General features: G+C 40.1%; 1 protein-coding gene across 1 annotated transcript in view; it reads left to right on the forward strand.

Moving 5' to 3' along the window:
* TTC27 (tetratricopeptide repeat domain 27) overlaps positions 1-18,483 on the forward strand; it is a 171,024-nt gene that overhangs the window by 72,324 nt on the left and 80,217 nt on the right. Inside the window, exon 11 of the mRNA XM_045079240.1 lies at positions 16,437-16,546. Coding sequence (XP_044935175.1) covers positions 16,437-16,546 — 110 coding nt within the window. The remainder of the gene's footprint in view (positions 1-16,436; positions 16,547-18,483) is intronic.

The raw sequence follows: 18,483 nt of genomic DNA on the forward strand, positions 1-18,483 counted from the left end.
TCCTCAGTCTCTAAAATAATTGATTAAAAAAGAAAGAAAGAAAGCCAATAAATAGCCCTTTCTTCACATGTCTGTTTAAGTTCTAGTAATGATTAAAGGCATGTCATAACAAAAACCTTAATTAGGGAAAAACTGATAATGTCAGGAATTATACAGTGAGCCTTGTACTTGTTTTTGGATAATTTCATAAAGGGGTCCTCACATTATTTTTTTGCACTGAGGGAAAACCACTCGGCTGGCATTATATGTATGTAACACCTGGGCCAAGTCCGTGGTTATTAGTGGCCAAGTATGTTTTGTTTTTTTAACCTATGTCACTGTTTTTAATTGCTCTTAATTATAGAAGCAATACCTGCTAATTATAAAAAGTGTAAGCAATGGAGAAGCAGAAGAGAAAAACTGTGTTTTCCCCCCACCTTGCTTACCTTCCAGTCTCAATTGGTAACCTTCTAGACTTATTTCTCTGCATAAATAAACGGTACGCTTAAACCTCAGTCGGATTGTGCAGTCTGTATTACTTTATACCTTTTTGCCTCTTAAGGAACAGCCTGATCAGCTCTGTGTGCCAGTACCTGTGGCGCTAGCTCACTCATTCCAGCAGCTCTATGTCACTCTGTTAAATGGAGGCACTGTGATTTATTGAACCTATCCCCTATTTTTGAAGGTGCCCTTTAATTAATATATTTTGATTTTTAAACTGCATGTTAGAAGCTTTCATACTACACATAGTAAAAAAAAGTCTACTCAGAAGGATCTCAGGTGCAAGATGTAAATTCTCCTCCAATTCCCAGTTCACTTTTTAGCAGCTTCTTTTTTGTTGTTGTTCTAGTAATTTCCTTTGTAACTTTAAATATTTATGTTACTATTATACTTCTTTAAATGCTTATACTCTTTTTCTTGATTTTTCAAATTTTTTTTTAAAGATTTATTTATTAGGGGGAGTGGGGGCAGTAGCAGAGGGAGAGGGAGAGAAAATCTTAAGCAGATTCCACTCTGAGTGTGGAGCCTGATGTGGGGCTCGATCTCATGACCTTGAGATCACAACTTGTGCTGAAACCGAGAGTTGGATGCTTAACCAACTGACTCATCCAGGTGCCCCTTAATTTATCAATTTTAGATAGAGTCTGTTGCCTCCACACTGTGAATTATGGATAAGTCAGTACATCTCTTATCCCCTCTTCAATTTTTATGACTTTTTTTTTGCGATGGTTAGGGATTGTTACTCTACATTTTATTCTGTAATTTATGTCATCTGTTTTTGGCCATATGTTGATTTTTAAAATTTTAAATCAGTTTTGTAGTATAATTATGTTTATATGACTATTTTAATTATATAATCAAATACTGTGATTGTACCTATAGAGAAAAAAATCATATGCTTTGTCTCTGAACTTTTGCTACTTGACAAAGACTGTCACAGCAATCAGGGTCTGGGGGATTCTCCATTTGTTCCTTTTTCGCCTTTTTTTTTTTTTTTAAACTCCTAGGTCATAGCTACCACTGTTTCTTTGATCTTTGTTGTTACATTCATTGTTTTCCGTGTCTTTTTATGTTACTTCCTGTGTAACTTTATCTGAAGGACATGGGTGGTAAAATTTGAGTCTTTGTGAATGTATTTTTCCAGCAGAATTTATTAGTTGGGTTGGGTATCAAATTCTAGTTTCAAAATCATCTTTCCATGGAACTGTAAATGAGATCATTTCTTTAATATTGTCCAGCATCCCAGTTTACTGATAAGTGGCAGTTTGATTACCATTACATTTTTTAAAAGATTTATTTATATATTTGTGAGAGAGAGAGAGAGAGAGAGAGAGAGAGAGAGTACAAGCAGGGGGAGGGGCAGAGGGAGAGAGAGAATCTCAAGCAGATTCCCCGCTGAGTAAAGAGCCCAACATGGGGCTTGATCCCACAACCCTGAGATCATGATCTGAACTGAAATAGTTTGAGCTGCCTAACCAAATGAGCCACCCAGAAATCCCATTATTGTTCATTTTAAGTGATTTTTTTTCTTGTCTTTTAGAACACTTCTAGAATTTTCTCTCCATGCTTGGGATTACGGATGTTTGAATGTGAGCATGGGTTCCGGAGTTGTACAATGTGGTTCAGATCCCATCTCTACCATGTACAAGCTGCTTCTTTTCTTGCACAAGTTGCCTAACCTCTTGGTGCCTCAGTTTCTTCATGTGTATAATAAGATAAATATACTTACTATGAGGGTTTTATGAGTTAATATTTAGAACAGTGTCTCTCAGGAAGGAGGTGCTTAACAAATGTCATAACTGTTATTCTCTTGGGAGTACACGGTGTTTCTTTAAATGTTATCAGTCATGTCTCTGTAGTTCAAGGGTATTTTCTTACATTTATTTCTTTAATTATACTTCCCCATTTTTTTAAAGCCTTCTTCTATAGTCTGATTCTGCAGTAGGAATTCTAGTAAACTTCTGTGAGACCTACTGAATTTACCTTGTATGACTCTTAACTTTTTTTTTGTGCTTTCTTTTTCTTTGTATTTTTGCTAGATGTCATAGGAGATTTCTTTAACCTTTTTTTCTAGATCACTAGTTTTGGTTATTAGCTTAATTCCTAATATTATTGTGTTTATCCTTATAATTTTTTATTTTGATAATTTTTTTTCTTTCTCCTTTTTTTTTTAAACAGTTATTTTCAGGTGTATAATATAGTGATTCAGTAATTCTATGCATTTTTTCTCAGTGCTCATCAAGATTAGTCCACTCTTAATTCCCTTTATTTCATTAAAAATAATACTTGACAATTTTTAATTTTCAGAATTCTGTATTTTTCTTTTTTAAATATTCTTATTTATTTATTTGAGACAGAGAGAGAGCACTAGTAGGCAGAGAGGCAGGCAGAGAGAGAGGGGGAAGCAGGCTCTCTGTTGAGCTCAATCCTAGGACCCTGAGACCATGACCTGAGCTGAAGGCAGAGGCTTAACCCACTGAGCCACCTAGGTGCCCCTGTATTTTTCTGATTGTTCTTTCTGATACCCTTTTATTGTTTTATTGATGTGATACCTCATTTAATTTCTTTGCACATTGTTAATTAGAATTTTAAAAATTCTCTTCTTTCCATGAATTCTCTCTCCTCAATAGTAAATTATCTTATATGTTCATCTTGGCCCTTCTTTTCTTGGTCTTGCTTTTCCTTAACTTCCTGATGATCACCAGTGTTCATTGTACTAGTGGTTAATGTGAGCTCTGTCTGTGGTTATATGGGTTTCTTTGTCTGAGAGACCTTTCCCTGGAATGGAAGGGCTGACTACATACTGCACACCTGGCCAGGGTGTGTCTAACTGGCAGACTCCGTTAGGATTGCCAAGAATCTTCCTTCTACACCTTCCCCTAGGGCCTTAAACTTTGGATCTGAGTTAACTGATGTTGTAACAGATGCTTTTCTTTTCAGATAGGCTCCGTATATCCTGTTGCTTTATTCCCTGATTGCTTTCCTCCAACAAGACATGTAAGATCTGGAAAGCCTCTCTTAGATGGTGCGAGCAAGCAGCAGTGTGCTTTGGCCTAGGGGCCAGAGAAGGTATCCAGAGGAGCTGGTCGCAGTGCCAAGATCCCAAGTGAAGAGCCAGTAACAAGAGATACAGACACTCTGTGAGGAAGACCTTCTCTCAGTCATTGTCTGAAGCATCAGCCAGTGGTAGTAAGTCACAGAAGTCATAGCCTAGAATATTGGGTCACCTTCATCAGAGTGACAACCCAACAGGTAAACTAAACAATCTGTGAGGTTTTCTTGGACCATTGAACTTAGGGAGACTGCAACAGATACAAAAGGCTTCAAGTGCTTCATAGAGACACCTGTTTGTCAAGAGCAAGGTTCAGGTGTTTCAAGGACAGGATGGCAGGGTCAGAAAAAAGATCTAACAGTTCAGAAAATGTGTATGAGGTTGATAATATGCAGAACTAGCTCTGAATCAAATATGTTAACATAAGGCCTCCCTTTCTGCTGCTAGACCAAAGCCAGACCCTGGGTCAAGGCATCACAGTAGAATTGCCCTCTGCCTGTAGTCATCAAGAGCACTTGGCAGGAGGGCAGGAGTTTGGGGTAGAAAGCCAGCTTATGTGGACCATCTCAACTTTATTTTTAAAAAAAAATTGTTTATTTTAGAGTGAGAGAGGGAGAGCATGCATGTGTGTGAGCAGGGAAAGGGGCAGAGGGAGAGGGAGAGAGACTCTTCAAGCAGACTCCCTGTTGAGCAAGCAACCCAACCCAGGGCTCCATCTCTGGACCCTGAAATCAGGACCTGGGCCAAAATCAAGAACCAGCCACTTAGCTGACTGAGCCACCCAGCGCCCCTCAATTTTAGAATAGTTACGTAAGTACGTGGTTCTCTGTTTTTTTTTTTTTTTTTTAAAGAATTTATGTATTTATTTGACAGAGAGAAATCACAAGTAGATGGAGAGGCAGGCAGAGAGAGAGGGAAGCAGGCTCCCTGCTGAGCAGAGAGCCCGACGCGGGACTCGATCCCAGGACCCTGAGATCATGACCCGAGCCGCAGGCAGTGGCCCAACCCACTGAGCCACCCAGGCGCCCCAGTACGTGGTTCTCTTAAAGAGGTGGGGCCATGACTGTAAGAAAGAAGGTGAGGGACCCAAATGTAGGTTATAATGTTTAGTTATACTTTGCTGGAGGCATGTTCTCAGATGCAGGTAAGAGCTCCCTAGTACTCCCCAGTTTCCCAGCAAGCTGTCCATCTTTATAGGATGGCATCCTGTGGCAGCCAATGCCAGAAACTCCCCTTGGCATTGACACAGGGGTGAGGGATATTTTATGCCTACCTGGGACCTCCCATCCTTCAGCCAGATAATCATCGTGAAGGGAAGGCATCCCCCAGCCGACCCAGACTTCTGACCTATCTTAGCTTCATTCTGAGTTTTGTGAGAAAGGATTTCTGAAGTTGTTTTATCCCATAACTAGTAAGAGAATTATACCACTTTAATATCTTCATCATTTCTCACCAAGACCATTGTAACTGTTCATACTTTTTCTTCTCACCACCTGGGTTGGTCCTTTTGTTGAAAAATCAAAAATCAACTGACCTTACTTATGTGGTTTATTTCTGGGACTGTGTTTTTTTTTTTTTTCTTCTATCTTTTTAAGATTTTATTTATTTATTTGATAGAGAGAGAGAACAAGCAGGGAGAGCTGCAGAGGGAGAAGCAGATTCCCCACTGAGCAGGGAGCCTGATGTGAAGCTCCATCCCAGGACCCTGAGATCATGATCTGCACCAAAGGCAGACACTTAACTGACTGAGCCACCCAGGTGCCCCAGACTGTGTTTCCAAAACTGTATTTTTGCACTTACTTAATGGTATTATACTTTGTTTGGAAACCTTTCTATCTTTACATCCAGAATGTGAGCTTCTTGAGGGGTCAGGTTCTCTCATTTATTTTTGTATTCTTAGAATAGGCATTCAGTGGATGTTTGCTGAATGTTGAATTTGGGGAAAAAAATCATGTTTGAATTAGCTACTTATTAGCAAGACTATTTGGGGATTGGCTAAATTAAAGATTAAATTTTTGTCTGGCACTTGAGTAATCCACGAGCTGTAGAGACCAGCCTTTCTAATATCATTCCAGGCCAGACCTTCAGCCCAGTGCCAGAGCTAACAGGAACAGAGCGATCTCCGTGATCACAGAGGTTAACGTAGCATTCCCAGAAGGTAGTAATTCACAGTTTGGTTGGCTGTATTTTTTCAAGGGGAGGGAAAAGAGATAAAGGAATGTTAGTTTTTCCTTACAGGGTTTCCTAAAAAGTGATGAATTATGTGGATTAATCACTACTTTTTGAGGTTGTTAGAAGTGATAAGAGTACTAGAGTCCACGGATTTACTTAATTAACTAGAAATATGTTCACTCTGTGTTTCTCAACATCCCAAAAAACCGAAGATTTTTCTTTGTATCACAGACTAGTCATTTGTTCTGCATTAAAGACTTCTCTCTCATATTTTAGCATCTTGGGATATGTGTGTGCTCTGTTATTTATATATATAGAGAGAGAGAGAGAAAGAGGGAGCGAGGGGGAGAGAGAGAGAGAGAGAGGGGGGGAGGAGAGAGCGTGCACTTCATAAAAGCACATCCTCATGCATTGTACTTGGTGGGCTTAGTATTGATCTTGATGTGCAACCATTTGCATGAGTGGGAGAATATTTGCCCTTGTGGGACACGCAGTCTAGTAATTCCCGCTGATGGTGGCTGTACTAGGCTTGCCTAATGAGTGGGTATGGCTTTAAACTTTGAGAAATTGCATTTGATTTTTATACTTATTTTGAACATCCTTCTCCTAAAGGTGCTTGTGAAGGTCAGATTGATGTTTAGAGTCTTTCAAACCCTTTACCCTTCTATTTCAGTAAAATTTTAAGAACAGGTTTCAATAAGAATCTTTTCATTGGAGGGACAGAAACCCCTTTAGACTGACTGGAAGAAAGGAAATGTCCTGGCCATTATTCCTGGGAAGTCTTGGGGTATGCCAGTCTCAGTGCCAGCTGGATTCAGGGGCTCAAACAGATCATCAGGTCTTTTTCTGTCGTTTCTCTGCCTGCATCCCCCCATCTCTGGTTTTCTCTGCCTGCTTCAGTATCAGAAGGTCTGTTTTCTGAAAAGTACCAACTTCTGTTGTCCACAGACCTCACAACCCAAGGGGGAAAGAGAGATCACATAACGTACCCAAGGTTAAGGCCCCTAGCCTCTTGTGCTTCACTCCTCCTGTCTGTGGAACGAAGAGAGCAGTAAGTAGTGCCTGCTGCACACACACGTGGAGCGATCAGAAGAGTTAACGTTTGTGAAACACTTGGAATAGTGCCTGGTACATAGTAAACCCTCAATAAGTCTTGACTGGTATTATCATATGATAATATCAGTATGATCCTTCTTATGACTCACTAAAAGCAGTCATTGCAATCTGGAAAATTGAAAAACTTGGGGGTAATTACAGTGCTTCACCTTTAATATACTGAGACATGCCTTTGAGTTTTTTAAAAAGCCAAAAGTTGACAACGTGTCCATTCTAGCTCTGTACTTCACCTGCGTTAGTCACCATTTGCAGCATTTGAGAGTTACTGAAAGGTGTACTAGGATTTGCTTGTGTGATTGTTACTGTGCTTTTATATGTTGGAATGATTAAGGCTAACTACTGTTTATTTAGAATTGTGCATAGTTACTACTGTTTACTGACCGCTTATCTGCCGGGTGCCAAATAATCCTAGCCTGTAGGCATTATCTATATGTTTACTAGTGAGAGAAATGAAGGGCAGAGATTTTAAGTGACTTACCTAAGGTCTTGTAGCTGGGCTAGAATTCAAACCAGGTCTCCCATGGATTTTGAAATCCGTGCTTTCCAAGTTAATCCATCATGCTACAGTGTTCCAAGGAAGCTATGAGAACTGGCTTAGTATAAAAAAGTATAAGTAAAAGATCAGTATAAGACCTGGCATCATCTAGAGGAAAGGAATTGCATGAACACAGGCAGGAAGCAGTGAAGACAGGCTTTGGTGAGAAAGGCTTGGGTTGCAGAATTCTCCCTCTCAAGGCCAGCAGTTTAGGTGGACGGGGAAGGAAAGAGAATGCTCACTCTCGGACGAGGTGCCGGGACGGAGGAGAACACACAGACGGGCGAGAAGGGGCTTTTGCCAAGGCCAAGTGAAGGGGCTGCCAAGAGGGCTGAGAGGCTAAAACCAGGACATGGGTTTCATTGTAATTGTTTTGTACAAAACAGGCACTGGTTAGTTCATAGATAAGTGGAACAAAGAATGGGACAAGTGATATATGCATAAAATGAACTTTATTAGTAACAGTAAGCACAGAGATTAAAAACCCTAGACAGTTATGGAAATGTAAAAAGTAGGTAAAAGCGAAGGAACTTGAGTAAAGTGATGGAAGAAAGGACACCAGCTCCCAAAGGTGACACTAAATGATAACTCTGGTTAGATTCCAGGCAGAGACACGTTTAAGTTGTGTAGACGGAGTCGGACTGGGTTGACTCAACGGGAACATCAGTTTTCCCTCGGAGAATACCCTGTGCACATCCTAACAGCCTTATGCAACATTTCCCAAACTTGCCCAGACATGTGAACCACTTCTGAGGTGCTTGTTAAAATACAGGTCTGCAGCCCAGCCCTCAGCGATTTGTGGTCAGCAATTATGGGCGCTTCTGAGACAGACCGCCTTGGGCAGAGGTCAGCTGTTCGTTTGTCTTTAGGAGCTCCAGATGTTTTTCTGTCTCACATCCCAGTGCTTAGAGAGCAGAGCTAAAAGGCCATTTACAAGGTCTGGAGGCCAGCGTTGTGATTTAAGAGGAGACCATGTACCAGAAGGAACCTTAGTTGAGAGTGTTCTTATCAGAGTCTGGGGCCAATGGACATTGAGCTCTGAGGACAGGAGCTTAGCCCTGACACCTACTGAGGAAGGTAGGGTATAATTATCATTCAACTTAACTACTTTAACTTTTTTAGAAAAGGTGATACTTGGAGTTTAAAACTTCCACTTAGGTTTTAATTACAAATATGTTATCCTTTGCACTCTCACAATCCTTGTAGATTATAAACAGACTGACTTGTGTTTTCCTTTCCTAATTTTTTTAAAGATGATGAAAAAGAACTTGTAAGTATTTCCTGGGGCACCTGGGTGGTTCAGCCAGTGAAGCATCAGACTCGTGATTTTGGCTCGGATCATGATCTCAGGGTTGTGAGATTGAGCCCCGTGTTGGCTCCGTGCTGGCCGTGGAGCCTGCTTAAGATTCTCTCTCTTTCTGTCCCCTTGCCCCTCCCCACCCATTAAATATTTCTTTAAACACTAAGCAAGGGGAAGTTTGGGGAGGAAATTGGAGGTGGGCAGATGTGGGGATGGCATCCAAGACAGCGCATTGCTAATTCTAAGTCAGCAGTTTTCAAAGGGTGATTTGTAGAACCCTAGGGGTCCCAGACCATTTCAGAATACCCGCAGGTCAAATCATCTCCCTAATAATACGAGGATATTATTTACCTTGACAGTCTGTGCATGCTGAATCAGCAGAAGCAGTGTGTGTCGGGGTGGGAGCTTCAGACTTCTGGCCCCTTCACCTGAATCAAGGTGGGAGCTCCAAACCGTGCTGGGAGTCATTGTATGCTTCACCGTCACGCCGTCAGTTTCCAAAAAAAAAAAAAAGTTGTCTTTTTGGATGCCTTCGACAAAGCAGTGAATATTATGTTATTAAGTCTTTACCCTTGACACTGTATCTTTCCTAATATTCTATGTGGTGAAGTGGGAAGCACTTAGAAAACACTTGGGCCTCGGGGTGCCTGGGTGGCTCAGTGGGTTAAAGCCTCTGCCTTCAGCTCAGGTCATGGTGCCAGGGTCCTGGGATCGAGCCCCGCATCGGGCTCTCTGCTCGGCAGGGAACCTGCTTCCCTTCCTCTCTCTCTTCCTGCCTTTCTGCCAACTTGTGATCTCTGTCTGTCAAATAAATAAAATATTTAAAAAAAAAAAAAAAGAAAGAAAGAAAGTTGGGCCTCATGCTGAAGTACTGTAACTGTCTTAGGAAACAGCTGAGCTGCCTGCTTGGCTCTTAGAACATTCTCTTTTCTTGAAAGAACGACTGACACATGTAGGGTATTCAAACTTGGGTATTTGGCAGAAATTTTCTCAGAAAAACAATCCATGAAGTGAGCTCATCACTTCAAGGAGAATAAGTTACTGTAATTTGTTACCAATGATAAAATCTTGAGCTTTTAAGGAAAAAAGAAAGGAGTTTTGGGAAACTTATATCTCCAACTATGAAACTTGACCGTTTCCCAGTACTTTAGGTATTTGGTTAGGAGTTTTCCCCTGAGATTGTTGGTGATATTAAGGCATATAATTTTTAAATATTATATGAAATATGTCAACATGTGGAAGATCTGTGTATTTTCCAGATGACTAATACAGGATGTTAAAAAAATCAAGCATCTGGGGGCGCCTGGGTGGCTCAGTGGGTTAAAGCCTCTGCTTTCAGCTCAGGTCATGATCCCAGGGTCCTGGGATCGAGCCCCTAATCGGGCTCTCCACTCAGTGGGGAGCCTGCTTCCTCCTCTCTCTCTGCCTGCCTCTCTGCCTACTTGTGATCTCTGTCTGTCAAATAAATAAATAAAATCTTAAAAAAAAATCAAGCATCTGTAAAAGATTTATTGAAGGTTTAAGGTAGATGAGGGAGTGTTTTTTTTGTTTGTTTGTTTACCAGTGTGTTTTACTGTAACAAAGAAAAGTTCATTGATAGGATTTAAAATTCCACATTGCAGTTGTGGTAAGAAGTCTCCATGTGTTGAATTTTGGTGTAGTATCAAAGAATCGTGTCTACAATTAACTGAAAAAGCTGTTAATGTACTCTTCCCTGTTCCAACCACATAGCTGGATGAGGCCAAATTTTCTTCCTAGACTTCAGTCAAAATATCATATTGCCACAGATTGATTATAGGAGCATGTATGAGAATCCAGATGTCATCTATTAAAATGTGAGACATTAAAGAGATGTCCAAAAATGTAAGACATTGTCAATGTTTTTCAAGACTTGAAAAAGTTGCTTTTCCTAAAAACATCATATTTATGTTAAACAATGCATCTATTATTTTATTTTAAAATGAATTAATAAATATTTAACTATTTCTTAGTTTTAATTTCTAATATGGTAAGTATTGATAGGTTATAGCTCACATAAACAAAAGCTCTTTGGAGTTCCACATAATTTCTAAGCGTTTAAAGTCATCCTGACTAGTGTCCAGAATCTATAAAGAGCTTAGCAAACTCAACACCCAAAGAACAAATAATCCAATCAAGAAATGGGCAGAGGACATGAACAGACATTTCTGCAAAGAAGACATCCAGATGGCCAACAGACACATGAAAAAGTGCTCCATATCACTCGGCATCAGGGAAATACAAATCAAAACCACAATGCGATATCACCTCACACCAGTCAGAATGGCTAAAATCAACAAGTCAGGAAATGACAGATGCTGGCGAGGATGCGGAGAAAGGGGCACCCTCCTACACTGTTGGTGGGAATGCAAGCTGGTGCAACCTTTCTGGAAAACAGCATGGAGGTTCCTCAAAATGTTGAAAATAGAACTGCCCTATGACCCAGCAATTGCACTATTGGGTATTTACCCTAAAGATACAAACGTAGTGATCCAAAGGGGCACGTGTACTCGAATGTTTATAGCAGCAATGTCCACAATAGCCAAACTATGGAAAGAACCTAGATGTCCATCAACAGATGAATGGATCAAGAAGATGTGGTATATATACACAATGGAATACTATGCAGCCATCAAAAGAAATGAAATCTTGCCATTTGCGACAACATGGATGGAACTAGAGCGTATCATGCTTAGCGAAATAAGTCAGGCGGAGAAAGACAACTATCATATGATCTCCCTGATATGAGGAAGTGGTGTTGCAACATGGGGGCTCAAGTGGGTACGAGAAGAATAAATGAAAGAAGATGGGATTGGGAGGGAGACAAACCATAAGTGACTCTTAATCTCACAAAACTGACTGAGGGTTGCTGGGGGGAGGGGGTTTGGGAGAAGGGGGTGGTATTATGGACATTGGGGAGGGTATGTGCTTTGGTGAGTGCTGTGAAGTGTGTAAACCTGGTGATTCACAGACCTGTACCACTGGGGATAAAAATACATGTTTATAAAAAATAAAAAATTATATTAAAAAAAAAATAAAGTCATCCTGAAACCAAATAGTTTAAGAACGGCTGACTATGGGGAGTGCTCCCAGGAGGCTATCTGGGCTTCCTTCAGAACTGCCTTTTTATGTTCATCTACTTGCTCTGGAATCATAGAAGAAGACATCTAGGTTCTCCCAGCCCCCATTAGTAGACCCAGATTCTACCAGCCCACCCACTAAGTTCTTTTCTGTGTCGAGAACAGGAAGCAGTAAGTGAAGTTCTTGACCAGGCCATACCCTGACTCCTGTGTAATGGGATTTAAGTTGAGGGGAAGACAACCAGTTCTGGAGTTCTGAATATTTTACCACTGAGAAGATGCTGTTTGTTCTCACAGCTCTGATAATTTTATGCTTAGTTAGAAGGTAAGATTTTAATAAAGCTGTCAACTTGGTCTTAGGAATCAGGCAGGCTATTTTTTTCATAGCATTATGACTTTGGGCAAGTCATTTTTATTTCTCTAAGCTTCAGTTTCCTATATCTAAGGTACAGTTGGTCTAACAATAGGTTAATGGTGGTGTCGATACATACTGTTTGTAATAGGTCTAATTCTCATTCCCCTTGATCTTATTGGCAACTTTCTGGGACTCGGGGGTTTGTAAATCATAGCTGAATGACTGCAGACTCCTGTCAGAGGAAGCTATTCAGCCCAACTGTTGGATATATTTGATTAAGTGCATATTTTTATAATAAATCCAACCCTCCTTTATACACATACATACACATACACTCACATGCACAGAGATTGTACAACAAAGCAAGGTGATTTGGCATATGATCAATCGTACCTTTTAGATTATCGGCTAATTTCTACTTGGCTTTTCAGAAAGATGATAAACACTTTGATATCACGCTAGCCAGAATGAATAACCTTCAGTGAAAGGGTCGGTCCTTAGGGACTAGCTCTGTTCTTTTGAAGATATGTGTGCCATACTTTTAGATATGAGCACATAAATAAGGTCTAAATCATACCAGACCTTGTTCAGAATTATCCTTCTATACTAAATCATTCTCCATGTACTAATTTTAAAATGTAGGCTTGATCTTCCCTAGCTTTTTGTGGAAGATCTTTCCCTACTGAAAACAGAGCTGTGAGAAGACGGACACATCATTGCTTTCTGTGGCCATAGTCTTTTGTTCCCTATTCTGTAAAATATCTCCTGACCTGTGGTACTGTGGCTCCTGAAAGGTTTGAGAATGGTTTTTGCATGAGATTAGGGAATCTGTAAGCACAAGTTCATCTTCTCAAAGGATACTCAAAGTATAAATGCTTTGAAGTAGCATTTGGGGAGAAAATACATTAAAAGGGAGCCTTAAAACTCGGTAACAGTGTCATATCTTAACAATGTATACATCATGAAGTCATCATTGGTCTGTCCCAGCAGGTATACGTGAATTTTCTGTGACTTGGCTCTTCCCCTCTGGACGGGGCCCTAGACCATTCCTCGCTCCTTACTCATCATCTTTCCCATTCATCCACATCTCATCACCCTCCTGGAGAATACTGTCTTGCTTTCAGTTCTCAATGATCCAATTCTTAATGGTTGATTGAGGGTATATTTGTGTGTCTGTCTCTCTCTTCATTTTTGGCATTGCCACCTTTCCTTAAAGACCACCTCCTCATACCAATTTTAACTTTTCACCAGATGGCCTATGACTTTCAGGTATGAAAATCTTGTATTTAGAAACTGGAAACAGAAAATGGTAGCAGGAGAGGCTGCTGCATTAGAGACCATTTACCTACATTTCTGGGAGTATGTGAAAGCTCGCAAAGGGCCAGTTTCTCATGGAGTGCACTGTTCATGTCCATGTTCATGCACATAGATCCACACAGAAGTGCCTGGGACTCCACTTTCCTTCAGTCCTATCGCCTGGTATTGACCGTCCTACCATTGTCTTCCAAACTATCTGGGTCTTTAGTTTACCTCTAAGAAAACTTGTGTTCAGTTGATGATGCTATAACTAACCAACAAACCTCCTCAAATCCTTGAAATGAAACAAAACACTCTTTTGGTAGAGCCGTTCACCCATCAAACATTGAAAGTGCAATGATCCTTCCACGGATGAGTACCATTGTGGTTTAACAACTTGCTTATTGGAGATAAACCTAGAATCCAGGTCATTTATCCTGACTAGCCTGGTTTTTCCTATAAAACACTCAAGTCTATTTGTATACGGTAGAATTATTTACCATGCCTGCAAAGGACACCAGTTTGTTTAGATATAATGGAATTATTTCAGTATGAGTTGCTAAAAAAAATCTTGCTCCGAGAAATCTAGTGATGTATTGTAAAGATGTCCCTGTCTTTGTAGTGAATTAGCAAATAGAAAAGAGTGCTTTGAATTCAGTAGAGGTTATAGGCAAACAGCAGCACCCCATCATCCCTTTCTTTTGTATATTAATTTAATGTTCCTAATTTTATGGGTAGGTAGATCTTATTTAGGTGGCTGTCATACTTAAAGTAGGAAGAAGTATATTTTGTGCAGGAGTGAAAATAGGTGAGAATTCTGTCATAGTCATTACATTCCTATGAAGCGTGACTGTACTCGTGCGGGGGCTTATTCATGGTATCCAGCTCAGGTAAGTGTTGGTTTTCTGATCTCTCTCCTGTGGTCTTTGTGATTTGGGGGAGTATCTGAGAATATCAGAGATACTTAGATACTCTGAGATCATCAGGCCATTAATATATTAGGAAGTCTTGATTGAGCACTTGGCCTGTTTTAGCTAGAAGCAGTACCTACAGCAAGCAACATGAGTTTTGTTTGAAAATAAAGTATTTTTCATGTAATTATGGTTTCATAGAAGTAGGTGTTATGATGTTGATTTGGGCTTGTATTATTGTTATTAAATAAGCATTGGTTATTTTTTCTTTTCAAGAAAAAAACAGATAAAAGGAAAAATTTGCCCCCTGTTTATGAATTAATTCTGTGAACCTTTTATTTATGTATTATAACCATATGTATTCAGCCAGAAGTTTTTCTTCTCTCCCTCATACAACTAAACAGCTTTGGGCAGAAGCATGCAACCTTTTTACTATTAAGTTTCTCTGAAGTAAGGCCAGAAAGCTTTAAAAATATTTTGACCAAGATGGTTTAAGAGTCTGGTTATGTCTCAGTTTGTTCTGACGGACTTGAATAACATCTTGGATTGTCAAAGAAGTGATGTAATGAGTATTCTGTCAATTCTACAGGATATTCTTAGGCTAACAAATGTATCTCCCACCTAGTAAAATATAGAAAACCTCCAATTTGGGAGCAGTTTCCTTGCTTAGAAACTGATCTCCTTGTCTTGGGTTTGTACTGGGATATGTTAGACTCTTGTTGTTTTCTTTCTTCTGAGGAAGGTAGACTTTCTCTCTTACTTTTTTTTGAGGTTTTCAGTCTTACAAATTCATAAAAATTTGAGACAATATCAAACTTATAGAAAAGTTGTAAGTGCACTGCAACTGTTTTTTGGTATCCTAAAGTATTGGAAAGTAAGTTGCCAACACGGTGCTTCTCATCCTCAAATACAAGGACCTCTCCTACATGACCACACTATGTGCAATGACCTCAGAAAATTAACACTGACCTCTCGTTACCATGAAATCCTCCTAAGATAGCCTTGTGAAAACTAGTCAACTGGCACACACACACACACACAGAAAATTTGAGTATTGCGATATGCAGAAAAGGTCATGATAATTCATAGTTGAGAGAAGGTCTAAGTATATGTCAGACAAAATATATATACTTATGATAAACTAAATGACACATTAAAAGTCAGGTGAAGATGATCAGGGTAACGGGGCCATTGTCCATGCATTTGCTTAGAAACTCAAGAGTGTGGCTGCATTCACTTTGATGCTGAATATATAAGCTGTTCTAATGACCGATCATTTGACCTCTGGATGGTGCCAGCCTTTGACGTTGCAGTTGGCCTTGGTAACTTTTCTCACAGTCTGCCATCTTGGTCTTAATGATCTGCTTCCTGATGTAGCTCCAGAAATTCAGTTATTCAGTGTAGGTATTGCAGTACAGCAGAAGGCCTCTTCAGTGCATGAAGCTTGCAGCTGTCCACTGTAGCTCAAGAATGGTCTTGTGTGAACAAATGTCCTGCCTTAGAGCTCTGTTGCTGAAGAGGAAGAAAACTTGCCCTCTGTGACCAAACAGACCAACCCACCTTTTGCTTTCATTTTATTCCGGAGATGATAGTCCTAAATGAAATTCTTCATATAATTTTTCTCTGATTTATATTAACAAGTGCCATTGTCAGAGTGAATTATGGTTGTGAAATAGGCTAAAGAACAGTTTTTCGTAGAAAAAGTAAAAAGCCTACTTAATTAAGGCTAGTTCTTTGAGTGGGTCATTATAGGAAGTCTAAGTTTTAAAAACTGTTTTCTGGATAAGTCTTTAGTGTACATGTTTATGTTAACGTTGGTTCATCTTAAAGTTTTTTAAATGTTTGAGGAAATTCAAGAAAAAATTCACACATTTTATCACCTCATCAAAGTGATTTGTGGGGGCCCAGTCAGTTAAGCATCTGTCTTCGGCTCAGGTCATGATCCTGGGGTCCTGGGATCAAGTCCCACATTAGGCTCCCTGCTCAGTGGAAAGCCTGCTTCTCCCTCTGCCTGCTGCTCTCCGTGCTTGTGCTCTCTCTCTCTTTGTCAAATAAATAAATAAAATATTTTAAAAAGTTTATTATACATATGGATTCTGATTATGTTGTATCCTCTTTAAGGCTCTTGCAGACCAGTTTGAAGATAAGACTACATCTGTACTGGAACGTCTGAAGATTTTCTATTGCTGTCAAGTACCCCCTCACTGGGCCATTCAGGTATTTTTCTTGCTGTTTGTCATTGGGTATGGGAACTACTTTGCTTTTGAAAGAAAGTTAAGTACATTAGAAAGGAATGATTTTTCAGTTTATGTTGGAGTTTTCAAATATTTCAGTGAAAGAACAAAAGTATCTAGCTGGGGATTGCCAATTACTTCAAAATGCTCCTTTGGTTAAAGTGAAAACATTTTTAAGGTGTGCCTGTATGGCTTAGTCGTTGGGTGTCTGCCTTTGGCTCAGGTCGTGATCCCAGGGTCTGGGGATGGAGCCCTGCAGCGGGCTCCCTGCTCCGTGGAGAGCCTGCTTCTCCTTCTCCAGCTCCCCCTGCTTGTGTTCCCTCTCTCGCTGTGTCTCTCTCTGCCAAATAAATAAATAGAATCTTAAAAAATTTTTTCTTGGGGCGCCTGGGTGGCTCAGTGGGGTAAAGTCTCTGCCTTCGGCTCAGGTCATGATCCCAGGGTCGTGGGATCGAGTCCCGCATCGGGCTCTCTGGTCGGCGGGGAGCATGCTTCCTCCTCCCTCTCTCTCTGCCTGCCTCTCTGCCTACTTGTGATCTCTATCTGTCAAATAAAATAAAATCTTTAAAAAAAAATTTTTTTTTTCTTTAAGGAATTTAAGACAAGATTAAATAGAATCCTTGAAATTAAGTAGTGAGAGAACCACAGATGCTTTCATTTTTGAAATTAATATGTAAAAGCTGGTTAGGACCTCCTGCTTGAGAATGAACCTTTTAACCAAGCTGTTGACAAAAACAACTTAAAGCGTTTGTTTCTTGCTCTATCTGGTGAGATAACCCTTGACTACCTTTCTATTTCCGAGATGTGAGAATACTAGTGTAGCTCCTAAGGCTCCATACTGGGATAGAGTTTCAGGCCCCTGTGTTACGGGTGTGGCCCCCCTATTTTGTAAACTTTTTGGCCCTGAAGGCAACTTAGATACCAGGTCCAGTTTCTTAGTATTACTGAGAGGAAAACTGAGGCCCAGTGCAATTAACGACACTTTTCCAGTGTTGATCACATAGCTGTTCATGAAGTAGAGCTCTGGTTTCCCAATTTTTAGTCTAGTTTCGCTCCTTTCCTTATCTCTTCATTGAGTTGTAATTATGCCAGTAATGACAAACAGCTTTGACTGCATACTTAGTATGACGCATGCATTTTGTTCTGCATTTTGCACACATTATCTTATTTTATTGCAACAATTGTGTGAAATATCCCCATTTTATAGTTGAGGAAGCTATGATACTGAGAGGTTAAGTGGAGTGAAATGGTGACAGGCAGAAATTTCTAGATGATTTAGTAACTATTGTCATTTCAGCCAGCTTCCTGTCCTCTCTCGTAGGGTACACACCTAGGTAGTGATTTAGAATTATAAATGCCAACCCACCATTCAATGACTCTATATCCCCATTGTTAGATTCCTTTGAGTGTGTCACATTTTTTTTTTTTTTTTAAGATTTTATTTATTTATTAGACAGAGAGATCACAAGAAGGCAGAGCAGCAGGCAGAGAGAGAGGGGGAAGCAGGTTTCCTGCTGAGCAGAGAGCCTGATGCGGGGCTCAATCCCAGGACCCTGAGATCATGACCTGAGCGGAAGGCAGAGGCTTAACCCACTGAGCCACCCAGGCGCCCCCTGAGTATGTCATATTCTTAAGCACAGAGTAAAGTAGGGGATTTATTACACATTGGAATTCACTTTATTGAAGGAGTCTCAATATAACAGGCAAATGAAAGCTTTGTTATATTATCTCAAAAGGACTACCTTTATCAAGAAGGTGTTAACAGCTGGAACTTTTTGGTATGTTTTTGACCCTGATCTGTGAAATTAAATGCCTTGTCCTGTGTGGTTTGTGGTGGATCAGCATCTCAGATTCTGAGCTATTATTATGACAAACATGTATGTTGAGGGTATAGCTTTCAGTCTATCTCTGAACAGAAGCATTAGGAAAATTAA

Source organism: Mustela putorius, unplaced genomic scaffold, assembly GCF_011764305.1.
Source record: "Mustela putorius furo isolate JIRA1106 unplaced genomic scaffold, ASM1176430v1.1 tig00000281_pilon_pilon_pilon, whole genome shotgun sequence".
Classification (NCBI taxonomy): domain Eukaryota; kingdom Metazoa; phylum Chordata; class Mammalia; order Carnivora; family Mustelidae; genus Mustela; species Mustela putorius.